The sequence below is a fragment of the Macaca mulatta genome, chromosome 11 (assembly GCF_049350105.2).
Source record: "Macaca mulatta isolate MMU2019108-1 chromosome 11, T2T-MMU8v2.0, whole genome shotgun sequence".
NCBI classification, from domain to species: Eukaryota; Metazoa; Chordata; class Mammalia; order Primates; family Cercopithecidae; genus Macaca; species Macaca mulatta.
This window is the reverse complement of record NC_133416.1, coordinates 71407478-71425805: the sequence shown is the minus strand read 5'-3', so window position 1 is coordinate 71425805 and position 18328 is coordinate 71407478. Positions and strand designations below refer to the sequence as shown.

At 39.9% G+C, this 18328-nt stretch overlaps 2 protein-coding genes across 4 annotated transcripts in view; one reads left to right on the top strand and one right to left on the bottom strand.

Annotated features, from left to right (window-relative positions):
- C11H12orf56 (chromosome 11 C12orf56 homolog) overlaps positions 1–18328 on the top strand; it is a 122472-nt gene that overhangs the window by 88403 nt on the left and 15741 nt on the right. For all 3 annotated transcript variants that reach the window (XM_077953043.1, NM_001194760.3, XM_001116886.5), the window contains 3 exon segments: positions 6932–7038; positions 8250–8339; positions 17139–17262. In XM_077953043.1, coding sequence (XP_077809169.1) covers positions 6932–7038; positions 8250–8339; positions 17139–17262 — 321 coding nt within the window.
- LOC717289 (small ribosomal subunit protein uS13) lies at positions 15155–15698 on the bottom strand. The gene is given in 1 exon segment (XM_028829695.2): positions 15155–15698. A coding segment is annotated over 1 exon segment (459 nt). The 5' UTR covers positions 15658–15698; the 3' UTR covers positions 15155–15198.

The following is an 18328-nucleotide window of genomic DNA, read 5'->3' as shown; positions in this document are numbered from 1 at the left end:
ATTAAATTTAAATTAATTTAAATAGCCACTTGTGGCCAGTAGCTAATGAGTTGAACAATGTAGTTCTATGACATCTTTCATAGCACTTCCTCTTTAACAATTATCAGACAGGTTTCATGCCTAATCGGTGTGAGGCTTGGTGACAGGTATTAGAAATACAGCATGATTATGATACAGTTCCTACCATCAAGAATTAGCACAGATATCCTCCCTTTTACTATAGTTATTGGTACATTTTTCTTATTTATCATAATATGTTATAAGCTTCTGTAGGACAAGTATATATCTTACTTACTTTTGTATTCTCCCTCAGGCCAAACACAATGCATGCATATTCCAGGTGCTGTAAGCTATTCATATTGAATTGCAAATCTGTTCTTTTGTGAAACATTAACCTAATCTGATGTCTAAAAATGAAGCTTTCATGATCTGTTTTATACTTGAAAACACTGCAGCCATTATTTAATACAATGTTCTTACCTGGGCTAAAACAGATCTTCTATTTCGGTTGTCAAAAATGAAAGGCCAAAGTGAATGGAGAAGAAAATAATTCAAATAGGAAAAGAGGAAGTCAAATTGTCTCTGTTTGCAGATGACATGATTGCATATTTATAAAACCTCACCATTTCAGCCCAAAATCTCCTTAAGCTGATAAGCAACTTCAGCAAAGTCTCAGTATACAAAATCTATGTGCAAAAATCACAAGCATTCCTATACACCAATAACAGACAGAGTCAAATCATGAGTGAACTCCCATTCACAACTGCTACTAAGATAATAAAATACCTAGGAATACAACTTACAAGGGATGTGAAGGACCTCTTCAAGGAGAACTACAAACCACTGCTCAAGGAAGTAAGAGAGGACACAAACAAATGGAAAAACATTCCACGCTCATGGATAGGAAGAATCAATATCGTGAAAATGACCATACTGCCCAAAGTAATTTATAGATTCAGTGCTATCTCCATCAAGCTACCCATTGACTTTCTCCACAGAATTGGAAAAAACTACTTTAAACTTCATATGGAACCAAAAAAGAGCCTGCATAGCCAAGACAATTCTAAGCATGAAGAACAAAGCTGGAGGCATCATGCTACCTGACTTCAAACTATACAAGGGTACAGTAACCAAAAGAGCATGGTACTGGTACCAAAACAAATATATAGACCAATGGAACAGAACAGAGGCCTCAGAAATCCCATTACTGGGCATATACCCAAAGGATTATAAATCATTCTACTATAAAGACACATACACATGTATGTTTATTGCGGCACTATTCACAATAACAAAGACTTGGAACCAACCCAAATGTCCATCATTGATAGACTGGATAAAGAAAATGTGGCACATATACACCATGGAATACTATGCAGCCATAAAAAAGGATGAGTTCATGTCCTTTATAGGGTTATGGATGAAGCTGGAAACCATCATTCTCAGCAAACTAACACAAGAACAGAAAACCAAACACGTTCTGCATGTTCTCACTCATAAGTGGGAGTTGAACAATGAGAAGACACGGACACAGGGAGGAGAACATCACACACTGGGGCCTGTCAGGGGGTGGGGGGCTAGGGGAGGGATATCATTAAGAGAGATACCTAAGGTAGCTGACGGGTAGATGGGTGCAGCAAACCACCATGGCACATGTATAACAAAACTGCACTTCTGCACATGTACCCCAGAACTTAAAGCATGAAAGAAAAAAGTAAATGGGTAGTCTCTCTATTTGGGATCTTTCTACACTTTAGTGGAGTCCCCCTTGGCCCTATCCCCAACCACGCCATCAAACCCACTAGCCTTATGTTCTTCTGTCTAATCCACAACCAAAATCTATCCTCAGATTTGTTTTCACAAAATTAGCATATATGACTAATAAAAGTCAACATTCTTTAAGATTTTTTTATTTAAATTGTTATCATAGCCTTAAGGTAAAGCAGTGGTTTTTCAACTTTATGCTATATTTCTTGGAAAACATACCTTCTGTGAAGCTCCCTTAGAAACCCATACTGGGGTGGAGAGATTAGGGCCATTGTCTTAGTCTGTTTTGTGTTGCTATAACAGAATATCACAAAGTTGGTAATTTATAAAGAAAATGAACGTATTTCTGACAGTTCTGGAGGCAGAGAAGTCCAATATCAAGGTGCTGGCATCTTGTGAGTGCCTTCTTGTTGTGTCATCCCATGAGAAGGCAGAAGGGCAAAAGAGCATGCACAAAAAAGGGTAGCAGGGGGCCAAACTCATCTTTTCATCAGAAACCCACTCCCACAATAATGACATTAATCTATTTGTGAGGGCAGAAGCCTTATGACCTAATCAACCTCTTAAAGGTCTCACCTCTCAACACTGTTGCATTGGGGATGAGTTTCTAAAACATGAACTTTGGGGGCCACATTCAAACCACAGCGTTCTGCTCTTGTCCCCAAACATTCATGTCTTTTTTACATACAAAATACATTTATTCCATCCCAATAGCTTCAAAAATCTTAATTCATTCCAGCATCAACTCGTAAGTCCAAATTACCAATTGTCATCTAAATCAAGTATGGTTGAGACTCAAGGCAGGATTCATCCTAAGGCAAATTCCTCTCCAGTTGTCAGCCTATAAATCAAGACAAGTTATCTACTTACAAAATACAGTGTTGGGATGCGTGGAGAATACACATTCCCATTCCAAAGGAAGCTATAGGCAAGAGGAAAGGGCCAAGTAAGTCCAAAACCCAACAGGGAAAATAATATTGTCTTAAAGCTGGAGAATAATCTTTCACTCTTTTGCTTAAGAAATGTCTTAGAAGTTTCAGACTTTCCCTACAGCTGTCCTCTTTCTCTGAACCCCCACCAGCATCACTTTTAATGCTCCAATTACTGCAGTCTAGGCTTTTTCTAGGTTGCTCCTCCAAATTCTTCGAGCCTCTATCCATTAACCAATTCCAAAGCCATTTCCACATTTTTAAGTATTCCTTAGAGCAACAATTCCACTTCTGGTACCAAAATCTGTATTAGGATTCTCCAGAGAGGCAGAACCACTCAGTTCTCCAACTCACATGCCAGTCTCCTCTGGAAATACCTTCACAAACATAACAGAAATAATGCTTTACCAGTTTTCTAGGTACTCCTAATTTAGCCAAGTTTACACCTAAAATTAACTGTCACAGGCATCTCTAATTTTTGGTTCCTGTAATAGGATGGAAAATTATATACATATATAATATACATTTTATGGATATAAAATTATAGATATGCTGTAATATAGAGTGATATATATTATAGATATAAAAATATATATTATACAGTTTTTTCCCTCCCTTTTAAAATGAACTTTATTGAGGCATACTTTTTTCTTTTAAATGGTCTTTATTTTTTAATTTTATTGAAGGCACAATTTATGAGAATACGTTTTCATTTTTTTTTGAGATGGGATCTCACTCTGTCACCTAGGCTGAAGTGCAGTGGCACCATCTCGGCTCACTGCAACCTCCGCCTCCTGGGCTCAAGTAGCTGAGTAGCTGAGTACTTCCCAAGTAGCTGAGACTACAGGCACATGCCACCATGCTGGGCTAATTTTTGTATTTTTTGTAGAGATTTCACCATGTTGCCCAGGCTGGTCTTGAACTTTTGGACTCAAGTGATCCGCCTGCCTTGACCTCCCAAAGTGCTGGAATTACAGGCGTGAAATTACAGGCTGAGAACACTTTTTCATAGATTGACTAAACTCCCAGGTTTTAAAAGAACAGACACATGTCTGTCTGTTTTGCTCAAGACGTTATCTCATTATCTAGCATACCTGCCACATAGCTGGCAATCAGTAATTATGCATTCAGTGAATGAATAAATGAGTAGATAAAATATGTTCTTTTTCTAGTTTAAATTTTTTCCACTGGGCATGGTGGCTCATGCCTGTAATCCCAGCAAACTGGGAGGCCGAGGCAAGTGGATCACCTAACTAAGGTCAGGAGTTCAAGACCAGCCTGGTCAGCATGGTGAAACCCAGTCTCTACTAAAAATACAAAAATTAGCTAGGCGTGGTGGCATGCACCTGTCATCCCAGCTACTTGGGAGGCTGAGGCAGGAGAATCGCTTGAACCCTGGGGGTGGAGGTTGCAGTGAGCCAAGACTATGCCACTGCACTCCAGCCTGGGCGTCAGAGCAAGACTCCATCTCAAAAAAAAAAATTTTTTTTCTTCATATGATTTTTTTTCCATTTTTAAAAATTGTGTCAAAATATACATAACACAAAATTTACTTCCTTAATCATTTTTGAGCATATATTTCAGTGGTATCAAGTTTATTCACAATATTGTGCAGCCATCAACACGATCATCTCCAGAACACTTTTCATCTTACAAAACTGAAACTCTCTACCCATTAAGCAACAACTTTCCATTTCTTTCCCCATCCCACCCCCACAACCCACAGCCCCTGGAAACCACCATTCTATTTTCTGTCTTTGTGATTTTGACTATTCTACGTACCTCATATAGTTGAAATGATATAGTATTTGTCTTTTTGTGACTGAGATTTCACCTAGTGCAATGTTCTCAAGTTTAATCCATGTTGTAGAATGTATCCGAATTTCCTTTTTTTTTTTTTTCTTTTTTTTTAAGGCTGGATAATATTCCATTGTATGTATATACTACATTTTCCTTATCCATTCATCTGTCAATGGACACGTGGGTTGCTTCCATGTTTTAGATGTTGTGAGTAATGCAGCTATGAACATTGGTATGCAATATATCTCTTTAAGACGGTGCTTTCAATTCTTTTGGGTATTTACCCAGAAATGGAATTGCTAGATTGGATGGTAATTCTTATAATTTTTGAGGAACCACCATACTGGTTTCCAGTGTCTGTGCTATTTTCTACTCCCACCAACAGTATATAAGGGTTCTGATTCCTCCACATCCTTGCCAACACTTGTTATTTTGTGTTTTTTTAAAATAGTAGCTATCCTAGTGGGTGTGAGATAATATCTCATTGTAGTTTTGAGTTGCATTTCCCTAGTGATTAGTGATGTTGAGCATATTTCATGTGCTTATTGGCCATTCAACTATCTTCTTTGAAGAAATTATTGTGGTATAATTTACATGAAATAAAATGCACCCATATTTAAAGATACAGTTTGAAGAGTCTTGACAAATGTCTCTATTCATGTAACTATTAACACTACTTCAATCAAGATTTAGAGTATCTCTGTCACTCCAGAATGTCACCTTGTGCCCTTTGGCCGCCAGTTCTCTCACACTCCTGGCCTCGTGCAACTATCGATGTGCTTTCTGTCACTGTAGATTCATTTTGCCTCTCTTAGCATTGCACTTACATGGAATTCTGCACTAAGTACTCTTTTGCATTTGGCTTCTTTTGGCATAACATTTTTGAGATTTTTCCATGTTGTTTCAGGTATATTTTATAAATGAAAATTCTTGAATCAGTGAGCAGGTGGGAGGTCATAATAACAAGTGATACTTACTGAACACTTGTTATATGCTAAGCACTGTTGAAACTTTACAAATACATACTATCTTATTTAAACGTAATATCAACTCCTTGAGGTGATATTATTAACGCCATTTGAAAGACGAAGAAACTGAGTGACAGGGAGTATAAGTAATTTGCCAAATGTCACACAACTGCCAAGTGGCAGAGCTGGGATTTGAGCTCAAAGAATATAGCTCCAGGGTCAGTCTGTAAAACTGCCACACTATGCTAATTTATCAGGCACTGGGTAAGCCCAAGCACTTCTTCTTCTTTTTTTTTTTTTTGACAGAATCTCACTCACTCTTGCCTAGTCTGGAGTGCAGTGGCGCAATCCCAGCTCACTGCAACCTCCACCTCCCAGGTTCAAGTGATTTTCCTGCCTCAGTCTCCCAAGTAGCTAGGATTAGGGATTACAGGCGCATGCTACCAAACCCAGCTAATTTTTGTATTTTTAGTAGAGATAGGGTTTTGCCATGTTGTCCAGGCTGATCTCGAACTCCTGACCTCAAGTTATCTGCCTGCCTCGGCTTCCCAAAGTGCTGGGCTGACAGGCGTGAGCCACTGCGTCCGGCCAAGTCCTTCCTTCTTTCAAAGTCCAAGCACTTCTAAGAGTATCTGGTATACATCCTGTTCCTCTTCCTCTTTTTCCTTTCTCCAAGCCATTCCCAGCCTCTTCTCATGCCATATTACCTGAATAAGGGGACACACACACTTTCTAAACAAAAAGCCTAAATTGTCACTAGTAAACCAAAATCCCAGGGAAAAAATGAACAATAGAGGAATAGAAAAGAGAAGCAATTACATTACATTTCTCATTAATGCCGACTTGCCTGATTTCATGGGCCAGCGCTTATTTTCATGCTTGATTTCTCATGAGACTGGACAGGAACACACAAAAAATGGGTTCCCCAGCTCTAAGTCAGTGTTTATTTGGAAAGAAATGGCAATCTACATTTCCACTGTATTACCAGAAAAATCAATATTGTTCTGCACCATTTCCACAACCTAGCGTAGTGCTGTACATTTGTTTTTGTGTTAGTAAACATTTTAAAATGAGAGCTTGCTTATTCTTTATATCCTCACAAAGGCCAAATTACTTTGGAAAGGCAGAAATTATAGGAGCCCCATTTTTCAAGGTGACTGAATGAGTTGCCTGAGATGATACACCTGCTTCTGGATGATTTTCAAGGTTAATGGTCAAGCTAGGCCTAAGTTGCATCTCCCAGCATTGCCCGGTAGCCCTTGCTCTGGTCACCAGGACAGTGGTCTCTTGGTTGTAAGAAAGAAGTATGTTTCCAATTTGGGTTATGCTAGTATTAATGGGAGATATTGTAATTCATTTTTCTAATCAAAGAACAAATTATTTCTTCATATTTTTAGTACATGAGAGTAGAGAATTTTAACAACAGATACCTTAATTACTGTCTTTTTTTCCCACTTGCTTTTACAGACCAGTGACCTTTTCTATTTCCTAGTAAACAAACTTCATGAGTACTTGCCAGAGTCTAGGGATAAGAATGCACTTCAAAATCAAAGCCAAAGGGTTGATGAGCTGGTGTAAGTACTAACCAGATAATCATCGATTTTTTTTTTTTTTTTTTTTTTTTGCGCTAGGGTGTTAAAGATAAATGGAAGACACTGGACAACATATATGCTACGTTAATGATTCATGGCACTGCAAGATTTTCTTCCTGTGGATTTTATTTTTATTTATTTATTTATTTATTTATTTATTTATTTATTTATTTTTTCTTGAGACAGAGTCTCACTCTGTTGCCCAGGCTGGAATGCAGTGGCACAATCTTTGCTCACTTCAACTTCTGCCTCGTGGGTTCAACCAATTCTTGTGCTTCAGCTTCCCGAGCAACTGGGATTACAGGCATACGCCACCATGCCTGGCTAATTTTTGTATTTTTAGTAGAAACGGGGTTTCACCACGTTGGCCAGGCTGGTCTCAAACTCCTGACCTCAGCCTCCCAAACTGCTGGGATTACAGACATGAGCAACCATGCCTGGCCTCTTCCTGTGGATTTTAAAAAGTAGAACTCATTTTGTTCTAATTTTAATGGAAGGATGCACAAGAAACTAGTAATATTTGTTGTCCCAAAGTGGGAAAAGTGGGTATCTGGAGGAGAGAAAGCTTTCACTGTATTCTCTTTTTTACCATTGACATTTTGAGCCAAATATTACCTTTCTGAAAATATTAAAAATTAAACAATAATTTTAAAACAGTGTGTGATTATTCTGAAAACTTTGGAAAAGAGATACATATAAAAATGAGTTAGTACTGACATCCAGCTATTCACTCATTCAACAACTTTTTTTCTTGTTGTTTTAGAAAAGTTCTCACTCTGTCCCCTAGGCTGGAGTGCAGTGGTATGATCATGGCTCACTGCAGCCTTGACCTCCTGAGCTCCACACTCAGCTAATTTTTGTAAAGGCGGGTTTCGGCATGCTGCCCAGGCTGGTCTCAAACTCTTGGGCTCAGGCCATTCGCCCACCTGGGCCTCCCAAAGTGCTGGGATTACAGCATGAGTAGTGTGTGAGCTACCCCGCCCGACCAGCAAATGTTTTTGGGTGTTTACTGTGTAGCAGTCAGATTAGGCAATTAACCAATGTTAGCAATTTGATGTACAGAATTTATTTCCTGTACTTTTTTCTGTATGGGTATCTGGAAGCAGTTTTAGCAAAGATTACAACTTTCATGGAATTCTGAGCTTCTAATGAAATCATGCCATTTCTTTGCCTTTTATCATTTTATTTTCTAGGGCATGCATTGAAATTATACAGACCCTAGTATTGATGTTCAGAGAAACAGAAACTGAGTCATCACGCCTGAACACATTGGCAGCTAAGAAGTAAGGTCTTTTAGAAGATATTGGGACCTTGTGGTTGCAACCCATTAACTCTTCTTGTTGAGTGTCTTCCAAAGCACGTAATTCTCCAACTTCCCTGTTCAACACCCTTCCAAGTATATTTGACTCTTTTGTTTTTCTCCTTCCTTCTGTGATGAACAGGTTAATTGGCACAGGCCAAGTTCTCTCTGTCTCTCTGGATTATTAAGGGTACAAGGATTTTCTTAGCATAATTATTTTTTGTCCTAGTCTGGTGAACTTGAAAAAGACCAAATGACCCATCATACATTAAAAGCCAGGGGATCTCCACTAGAATTTCCCAGAGTATCCTTATATCCACACAACAGAAAAATTGCAAAATCAGGAGTTATAGTAGCCTCATTTACAATATAATTGTGTGACCTTAGAGTAAATGACTTTGGAGAATTTATTAATATGTAGGGTGAGCTGCTATAATAAAGATACTCTAGGCCAGGCACGGTGGCTCATGCCTGTAATCTCAGCACTTTGGGAGGCAAAGGCAGGTGGATCACCTGAGGTCAGGAGTTTGTGACCAGCCTGACCAACATGGTGAAACCCTGTCTCTACTAAAAATACAAAAATTAGCCAGGCGTGGTGGTGCGCATTTGTAATCCCAGCTACTCGGGAGGCTGAGGCACAAGAATGGCTTGAACCTAGGAGGCAGAGGTTGCAGTGAGCTGAGATCACACCATTGCACTCTAGCCTGGGCAACCCTGTCTCAAAAAAAAAAAAAAAAAAAAAAAAGATACTCTACAATATGTGGCCCAAAGAAGATCTTAACTGAGATCTTTCTCACGTAACAGTTCAGAGTAAATATTCAGGCTTTCATACACAAGGTGAGCCAGGGACCTAGGTTTTTTCCCTTTGTTACTCTGTTGTCTTCTATCATGTTGTCTTTATCCTTAGTGGAAGCTGGCTGACCTTGATGACTTCATTATACCTTGTGGGAAGCAGAAAGAGAAATAGAGGGCATTCCAGTTAAAAAAGAAAAAAGAGAGAGAGAGAGAGAGAGAAGTAGAGGGCAAACAAGCTTCCTTTTTAAGCAAGGCATGTAACACTTCTGCTCACATTCTCCTGGTGAGAACTTTAGGCACATGACCACACCTAGCTGCAGGAAAGGCTGGAAGTATGTCTATAGTTGGACATCTATGTGCCTAACTTAGTTTTGGATGGTAATGAGGACATCTGTTATTAAAAGGAAGAATGGAAGAATGTGTAGTGGGGGACAGTAGCATTCTTTGTCACAGAAACTTTGATTCTGCAGTTTTGCATACTCTCTGCTTGATTTTTTATTTTGATTTTTTGAGACAGAGTTTTGCTCTTGTCACCCAGGCCGGGGTACAATGGTGCAATTTCAGCTCACTGAAACCTCTGCTTTCTGGGTTCAAGTGATTCTCCTGACTCCTGACTCAGCCTCCCAAGTAGCTGGGATTACAGGTACCCACCACCATGCCCAGCTAATTTTTGTATTTTTAGTAGAGACAGGGTTTCACCATGTTCATCAGGCTGGTCTTGAACTCCTGACCTCAGGAGATCCACACGCCTTGGCTTCCCAAAATGCTGGGATTACAGGTGTGAGCCACCACGCCCAGCCACTTGATTTTTTAATATGTATTTATAAACTCTAAATTATATTCTTGGGCAATGTTGTGGCTATATTTTTTTTCCACTTTCATCAATTGTTTATTTAAATCTACTGTATTAAAAGGTGGAGAAATGAGCCAGACACGGTGGTGCACACCTGTAATTCCAGTACTCAGGAGGCCGAAGGGAGAGGTCACTTGAGCCTAGGTGTTCCAGGCAGCAGTAAGCTATGATCACACCACCACACTTAGCCTGGGCAACAGTGAGACCTTGTCTCTTTAAAAACAAACAAACAAAAAGGGGTGGAGCAAATGATGAGAGCCATGGACTCTAAAATAATCAAAACATGTCACTTTGGGAGACCAGGGTGGGAGGATCAATTGAAGCCAGGAGTTTGAGACCAGCCTGGCTGGGCAACAAAGTGAGACCCCATCTCTAGGAAAAAAAATGTTGGGCATGGTGGCACATACCTGTGGTCTCAACTACTCAGGAGGATGAGGCAGGAAGATCAGTTGAGCCAGAAGTTCGAGGCTGCAGTGAGCTATTACTGTGACACACTGGGTGACAGAATGAGACCCTGTCTCTAGAAAAAAAGAAAAACAGACAAAAACACTTAAACCAGGGGAAAGAATAAGAACTCTTGGTAATATTTTTCCAGCCCTCCACCTTCTGGGCTCAAGCAGTCCTCCCACCTCAGCCTCTCAAGTGGCTAGGATGACAGGCATGTGCCACCACACTCGGCTAATTTCATTAATATTTCTTTTTTTTTTTTTTTTTTTGAGACGGAGTCTTGCTCTGTAGCCCGGGCTGGAGTGCAGTGGCCAGATCTCAGCTCACTGCAAGCTCCGCCTCCCGGGTTTACGCCATTCTTCTGCCTCAGCCTCCGGAGTAGCTGGGACTACAGGCGCCCGCCACCTCGCCCGGCTAGTTTTTTGTATTTTTAGTAGAGACGGGGTTTCACCGTGTTAGCCAGGATGGTCTCGATCTCCTGACCTCGTGATCCGCCCGTCTCGGCCTCCCAAAGTGCTGGGATTACAGGCTTGAGCCACCGCGCCCGGCCTAATATTTCTTTCTTTCTTTCTTTCCTTTTTTTTTTTTTTTTTTCTGAGACAGAGTCTCGCTGTGTCACCCAGGCTGGAATGCAGTGGTGCGACCTCAGCTCACTGCAACCTCCACCTTGCGGGTTCACACCATTCTCATGCCTCAGCCTCCCAAGCAGCTGGGAGTACAGACATGACCCACCACACCTGGCCCTAATTTTATTAATTAATATTTGTTTTTCTTTTCTTTCTTTTTTTTTTTTGAGATGGAGTTTCACTCTTGTTGCCCAGGCTGGAGTGCAATGGCATGATCTCAGCTCATGGCAACCTCTGCCTCCCGGGTTCAAGTGATTCTCCTGCCTCAGCCACCCAAGTAACTGGGATTACAGGCATGCACCACCATGCCTGGCTAATTTTGTATTTTTAGTAGAGATGGGGTTTCACCATGTTGGTCAGGCTGGTCTCAAACTCTCGACCTCAGGTGACCCGCCCACCTTGGCCTCCCAGAGTGCTGGGATTACAGGCATGAGCCACCATGCCCAGCCTCATTAATTAATATTTCTTAAGCACACTTGCTATGTGCCAGGGACTATGGGCATATTATGCTTTTTTTTCTTTTCTTCCTTTTTTTTTTTTTTAGATAGGATCTCACTCTGTCATCCAGGCTGGAGTGCAGTGGCACGATCTTGGCTCACTGCAGCCTCAACTTCCCTGCGGCTCAGGTGATCTTCACCTCCCCAGTAGCTGGGACCACAGGTATGTGCCACCATGCCCTGCTATTTTTTTTTTTTTTTTTGTATTTTTCATAGAGATGGGGTTTTGCCATGTTGCCCAGGCTGGTCTCAAACTCCTGGGCCAAGTGATCTGCCCCCACTCTGACCCCCAAAGTGCTAGGATTACAGGCGTGAGCCACTGTGCCGAGCCGGCATACTATGTTGTGTAGCAGGAATGGGCAAACATTTCTGTAAAAGGTCATATAGAAAATAGTTTTGGCTTATCATGCCATACAATCTGTGCTGCATCTACTCAGTTCTGCCATTGTAGCACAAAAGCAGCCATAAACAGTGCATGAACAAATGGACACAGTTGTGTTCCGATAAACTTTATTCACAGAAACAGGCTGTAGGCTGGATTTGGCCTACAGGCCATAGTTTGCTGAGTCCTACTTTACAGCAAACAAGAAAATACACCGTGTCAAACTAGTTCTTATTTTTTTGTAGAGACAAGGTCTCACTTTGTTGTCCAGGCTGGTCTCAAACTCCTGGGCTCAAGGGATCTTCCCACCTTGGCCTCCCAAAGTGCTGAGATTACTGGCATGAGCCACCGCATGCAGCTTGAATACTTCTTTATGCGAATGGTAGTACTGCCATTTCCCTAATCTCCAAGATGGAGATTCAACATTATTTTTGATATTTCTGTCTTCTCCCATATTAAAATTATCACTAAATCTGGTTATCCTTTTTCTCCACCTTTTGGTCCCTACCTTTCTATTTCCAAATTGAAAAAAATCATCCTTACCTCTGTCATAAAGTTATTTATTTATTTATTTATTTATTGTTGTTCTTTTTCTTTAAAAGCATTGCCTTCAATTGTTTTGTTTTAACTTGGTTTGATCACATCAGCCCTCCTATCAAGGTTCTTTCCTGATATTACCAATTCTTTTCATGTCATTTAATACATATATTACATTGCTATAGTAGAGTCTGGTTGTAATATTAAATTTTCTCAGCCAGTTTTTATATCCCTAGGGTCAAATCATGTGACCCACAGTATTATGTAGCCCAGGAAATATCTAATAAAACTGTATTCGTTTTCTTTTTTATTTATTTATTTTTTCGAGACAGAGTCTCACTCTGTTGCCCAGACTGGAGTGCAGTGGTGTGATCTCGGCTCATAGCAACCTCCACCTCCCTGGTTCAAGCAATTCCCCTCCCTCAGCCTCTCAAGTAGCTGGGATTACAGGTGTGTGCCACCACACTCAGCTGATTTTTTTGTGTGTTTTTAGTAAAGGCGGGGTTTCACCATGTTGGCCAGGCTGGTCTCGAACTCCTGACCTCAGGCAGTCCACCCACCTCAGCCTCCCAAAGTGCTGGGATTACAGGCATGAGCCACCACATCCGGGCTCTTTTTTCTTTTTTTGAGACGGAGTTTTGCTCTGTTGCCCAGGCTGGAGTGCAGTGGTGCGACCCCTGGGTTCAAGCGATTTTTGTGCTTCAACCTCCTGAATAGCTGGGATTACAGGCTCGCACCACCACCACGCCCTGCTAATTTTGTATTTTTAGTAGAGATGGGGGTTTCACCCTGTTGGTGAGGCTGGTCTTGAACTCCTGACCTCAGGTGATCCACCCACCTTGGCCTCCCAAAGTGCTGGGATTACAGGTATGAGCCACCGTGCCCAGCCAAAACTGTATTAGTTTTCTATTGCCACATAACAAATTATCACAAACTTAGTTGCTTAAAACAACATGCATTTCTTATCTTACAGTGTCCATGGATCAGAAATCTGGACACAGCTTAACTGGATCCTTTGCCCAGGGTCTCACAAGGTTTCAGTTGAGGTGTTGGCCAGGCCATAGTCTCATCTGAGGCTTGGGACTCTCTTCTTAGCTCATTTGGGTGGTTGTTGGCAGACTAAATTTCATTACAGCTGTGGGACTCAGGTGGCTTTTTTCTTGGCAGGAGAGTATCTCTTTTTCAGGGCTCACCTGATTAGAGCAAGCCTACTCTGGATAATCTCCTTTTGACTAACTCAAAAGTCAGCCAATTAGGGGCCTTTATTATATTCTCAGAATCCTTTCACCTTTCCCATTTCATATAACATAATCACAAGAGTGACAGACAAACATATTCAGAGGTATTGCCCATACTTAAGGGGGAGGAATTTGATAGGGTTTGTACCAGCAGGCTGGGAATTTTGGAAGCCACGTTAGATTTCTGCCCACCACAATAACATAGACTGACTTAGGAGACTATGAATGTGGCCTTCAAAGTCTGTATTTTTTAAGATATTGTAGTACATTCCAAATCCATACATTGGAAATAGTAACAACCTAAACAATAAAGTATTAAACTGCTGGGACTCTTTTTAAGGCTGTGATGTCAATCCTCTAAGTCATCTATATTTTCAGGATGAAACTACTATTTTGATTAAAATTTCTTCTATCTATTATTGCCCTAATGGATTTTAAATTGAATTGGCAGAAGAGGTGGATTTCAAATTAAATTCCATTTGGGTAAATAAAAAAGCAGTTAATCATTTCAGCATTTTCCTCTTTATTATTTTCATGAGTGGAGATTTTATTCGTTCCACATACTTTGCTGTAACTTTCTTGAAATGTGCCATATTTTTTCATATCCTAGTATTGTTAGGGTTGAATTCATATGTTATCATAGCAAGTGACCCATAGTTCGGGAGTTCTTTTTCTTTGCCTTGGATGTATGATACTTTGAAAATAAGCTGTTACTGAAAATAAAGGACTATAATTAAATACAACAGTGAATGGAATGCCAATTCAAACAATATCAAGAAACACTTCTAAAGGGAGTGTTCTGTTGATTTTTAAAAGGGTCTTCTAAAAGTAAGATTGGCCATTTTAAGTAGCCTGAATAAAACATTATTAAATACACGGTAGGGTATATCCTGCTTTTGTGAGAAATGTACTAACTGACATGATTCTTCTTTCCAAATATAAGAACTAGATTTGCTTTTTGACTTGGAGAAAGGAAGGGCATTGTATTTCTACTAGAGTGCAGGTTAATCATGAGCTTCTAATCATGGTGATGATTTAAATGATTGTAAAAAGATTAGAAAGCCTCAGATCCTACTAAATAAGGATATTTATACTCACTCTCCTTTATTCCATTATGAAAGGAATGCTTATGGTTATGGAAAACTTTTGTATAGTCTTATCTTTGAATCATTTTATTACTCCTACCCCTCAAATCTACTCTGACATTGCCTTCAATTAGACAACTGAGTTTTTAGCAGTCTGCCTTCAGCTCCTTTTCAACCATACTGGGGTTGTACTACTCAATAGAAGGAGATAATGTTATTAACTCAGCTCATCAGGATGCACATGTAACATTTAAGTGAGTTATCAATGGACAGTACCCCACATTGGAAAGGAAAAGATCTGAGGTTTTTTGAGATCAAACAAGCATTTTTTTTTTTTTTTTTTGATATATAAACTATTTATTAACAGACAAGGCCTACAGACTTATTTCTTCTTGGACACACCCACGGTGCGGCCACGGCGGCCAGTGGTCTTGGTGTGCTGGCCTCGGACACGAAGGCTCCAGAAGTGGCGCAGCCCTCTATGGGCCCGAATCTTCTTCAGTCGCTCCAGGTCTTCACGTTGCTTGTTGTCCAGACCATTGGCTAGGACCTGGCTATATTTTCCATCCTTTACATCCTACTGTCTGTTCAAGAACCAGTCTGGGATCTTGTACTGGCGGGGATTCTGCATAATGGTGATCACACGTTCCACCTCATCCTCAGTGAGTTCTCCCGCCCTCTTGGTGAGGTCAATGTCTGCTTTCCTCAACACCACATGAGCATATCTTCGGCCCACACCCTTAATGGCAGTGATGGCAAAGGCTATTTTCCGCCGCCCATCGATATTGGTGTTGAGTACTCGCAAAATATGCTGGAACTTTTCAGGGATCACTAGAGACATGGCGGCAGCACAAGCGGCGGCGTGTAGGCCTCCTGTGGAAGCCAAACAAGCATTTTAAGAAACGGTAGAGTTGGGTGCGGAGGCTCATGCCTGTCATCCAAGCACTTTGAGAGGCTGAGATGGGCAGATTGCTTTAGGCCAGGGGTTCAAGTTCAGCCTGGGAAAAAAGTAAGACCCCATCTTTATGTTAAAAAATTTTTTTATTAAAAAAAAGGAATGCTGTACATTATTAACAAAAACCAAGGAAAGGAAGCAAACTTAGTGTCCAGCAATGGGTGAATGGATAAAGAAAATGTAGTATATATACACAATGGAATATTATTCAGCCATAAAAATGAAGTCTTGTTATTTGTGACAACATGGATGAAACTGGAGGATATTATGCTAAGTGAAATAAGCCAGGCACGGAAAGACAAATATGAGTTTGACTTTTGAGATCATGCATGATCTCACATATATATGGAATCTAAAAAAGCCAAACTCATAAAAACAGAGAGTGTAGAATGGTGGTTGTCAGAGGCTTAGGGGCGGGGTGGAATTGGGAGATATTGGTCAAAGGGTACAAAACTTCAGTTAGACAGGAGGAATAAGTTCAAGAGATCAATCATACAAATATGGTGACTATAGTTAATAATAATGTCCTGTATACTTGAAAATTGCTGACAATAGATTTTGTGTTCTCACTATATAAAAATAAGCATGTGAGGTAATGCATATGTCAATTCACTTGATTTATAAAATATGTACACATTTTATAGTATATACGTATTTCAAAACATCATGTTGTATACCATAAACATATACAATTTTTATTATCAATTTAAAAAAGTAAAAACTGAAAGTGGTCGCTCAAGCCTGTAATCTCAGCTACTTGGCTGAGGCAGGGGATCACTTGATTCCAGGAGTTCAAGACCAGCCCGGGCAACATCATGAGATACTGTGCCAAAAATAACCCAAGCAAACAAACTTAAAAAAAGAAAAAAGAAGAGCTGCATACTGTTGCTTTGTCCCAGAGATATACAGTGCATATTAGCATATAAAGCCTCTGAGAAGTTCTGTAGTAAACACATCTGATGAACTTGGTTTAACCAAATACCCTATATCTCCTTTGACCACAGAATCTATTTTAACTATAATATTGTCTGGAATTAGCAATCCATAAAAAGTCCTTTGGAAAATAATGCTATAATTGAAATTACCCAAATCGCCCTTAAATCCAGATTTTCTAGTCTTTCTAAGCTATGTGAACTTCTAGAACTATACTCGCTCTGAGCCAGAAGACCAAGCAATTATATTTTCATTAAAATTTTTTATCTCTAGACATTCATTTGCATGTCCAAGGGTCCAAAACTTCAGTCAAAGATGGTCTGCAATGCTTCATTCTTTTAAACATAATTATATTCAGTGTTTGTAAACTTGGCGTCACCATTTTTCTTCTCAACACTTTGCTCATTAATTGCCTTTTATTTATTTTTTTCCAGGGGAACACTATTTAATCTCTTGGTAATTTTAATTAGTGAGCCTCAGATTCCAAAATCTTGTCCTGTGTTTGATATCCAGTTGGTGGCTGATTCAGCTTTAGTCAGAATGTCTTTTGATGCTAAGGTGAGATGAGAATTTTTGGGGTAAACTATTATATATTGGGGCCCTGGCTTCTTTTAATGTGGACCATGACACCGTAGAAACAGAAATATAATTAAACCAAAGAGTAGATCTTTTGTCATTAACCTCAAAACTTAGAAAACTATTCCGTCTAAAGTAGATTTAGAGATTTAGAGGGTCAAGAAAAAGGAAAAAATAACTATTCAGTCAATATTAATATATCCATTTTATATGTCTTAAGGTATGTATATTAAGGAAAGTAATCAGCATTCCTTATAAATTTGATAAATCTATTTATATCTGTCTCTGTACAAAATATGATGTATATGTAATTCCATAGCAGGGGTCTAATAGGTGAAAAATCACTGTCTTAGAGATTTTAAGGTTAACTCTCATACTTTACCATTTTCCCACCTATATGAACAGTATAAATTCTCAGAAAGAGTTACTTATTTTTCTAAGGTTGTACCAAAACATTAGAAATATCAAACTGCCTAGAAGGCACACCTTCTGAGAGAATAAACCAACTTATTATTAGTTTATTTTGAGCCAAGCTAACAGATTTTTTAAAAAAAGATGGAACATGATTTGATAGTTCTTAAATATATGCTCAGAATTATGTTTTAAAAAACTCATTTAGTCATTCAGTAATTTTTTTTTTTTTTTTTGAGAAAAGGTTTCACTCTGTTGCCCAGGCTGGACTGCAGTGGCACAATCTCAGCTCACTGCAGACTTGACCTCCCAGGCTCAAGTGATGCTCTCACCTCAGACTCCCGAGTAGCTAGGACTACAGGCATGAGCCACCACGCCTGGCTAATTTTTGTATTTTTTGTAGAGATGGGGTCTTGCCATGTTACCCAGGTTGGTTTCAAATCCCTGGGCTCAAGCGATCTGCCTGCCTCGGCCTCCCAAAAGGCTAGGATTACAGGCATGAGCCACCACATCCGGCCACAATCAGTAAATATTTATTGAGCATCTGTTATGAGCAAACAACATGCTAGGCAGTAGGGTCAAAACAGTAAGCAAAACAGACATGACCCCTGCCTTCATTAGTTTCTACTCTGCTGGG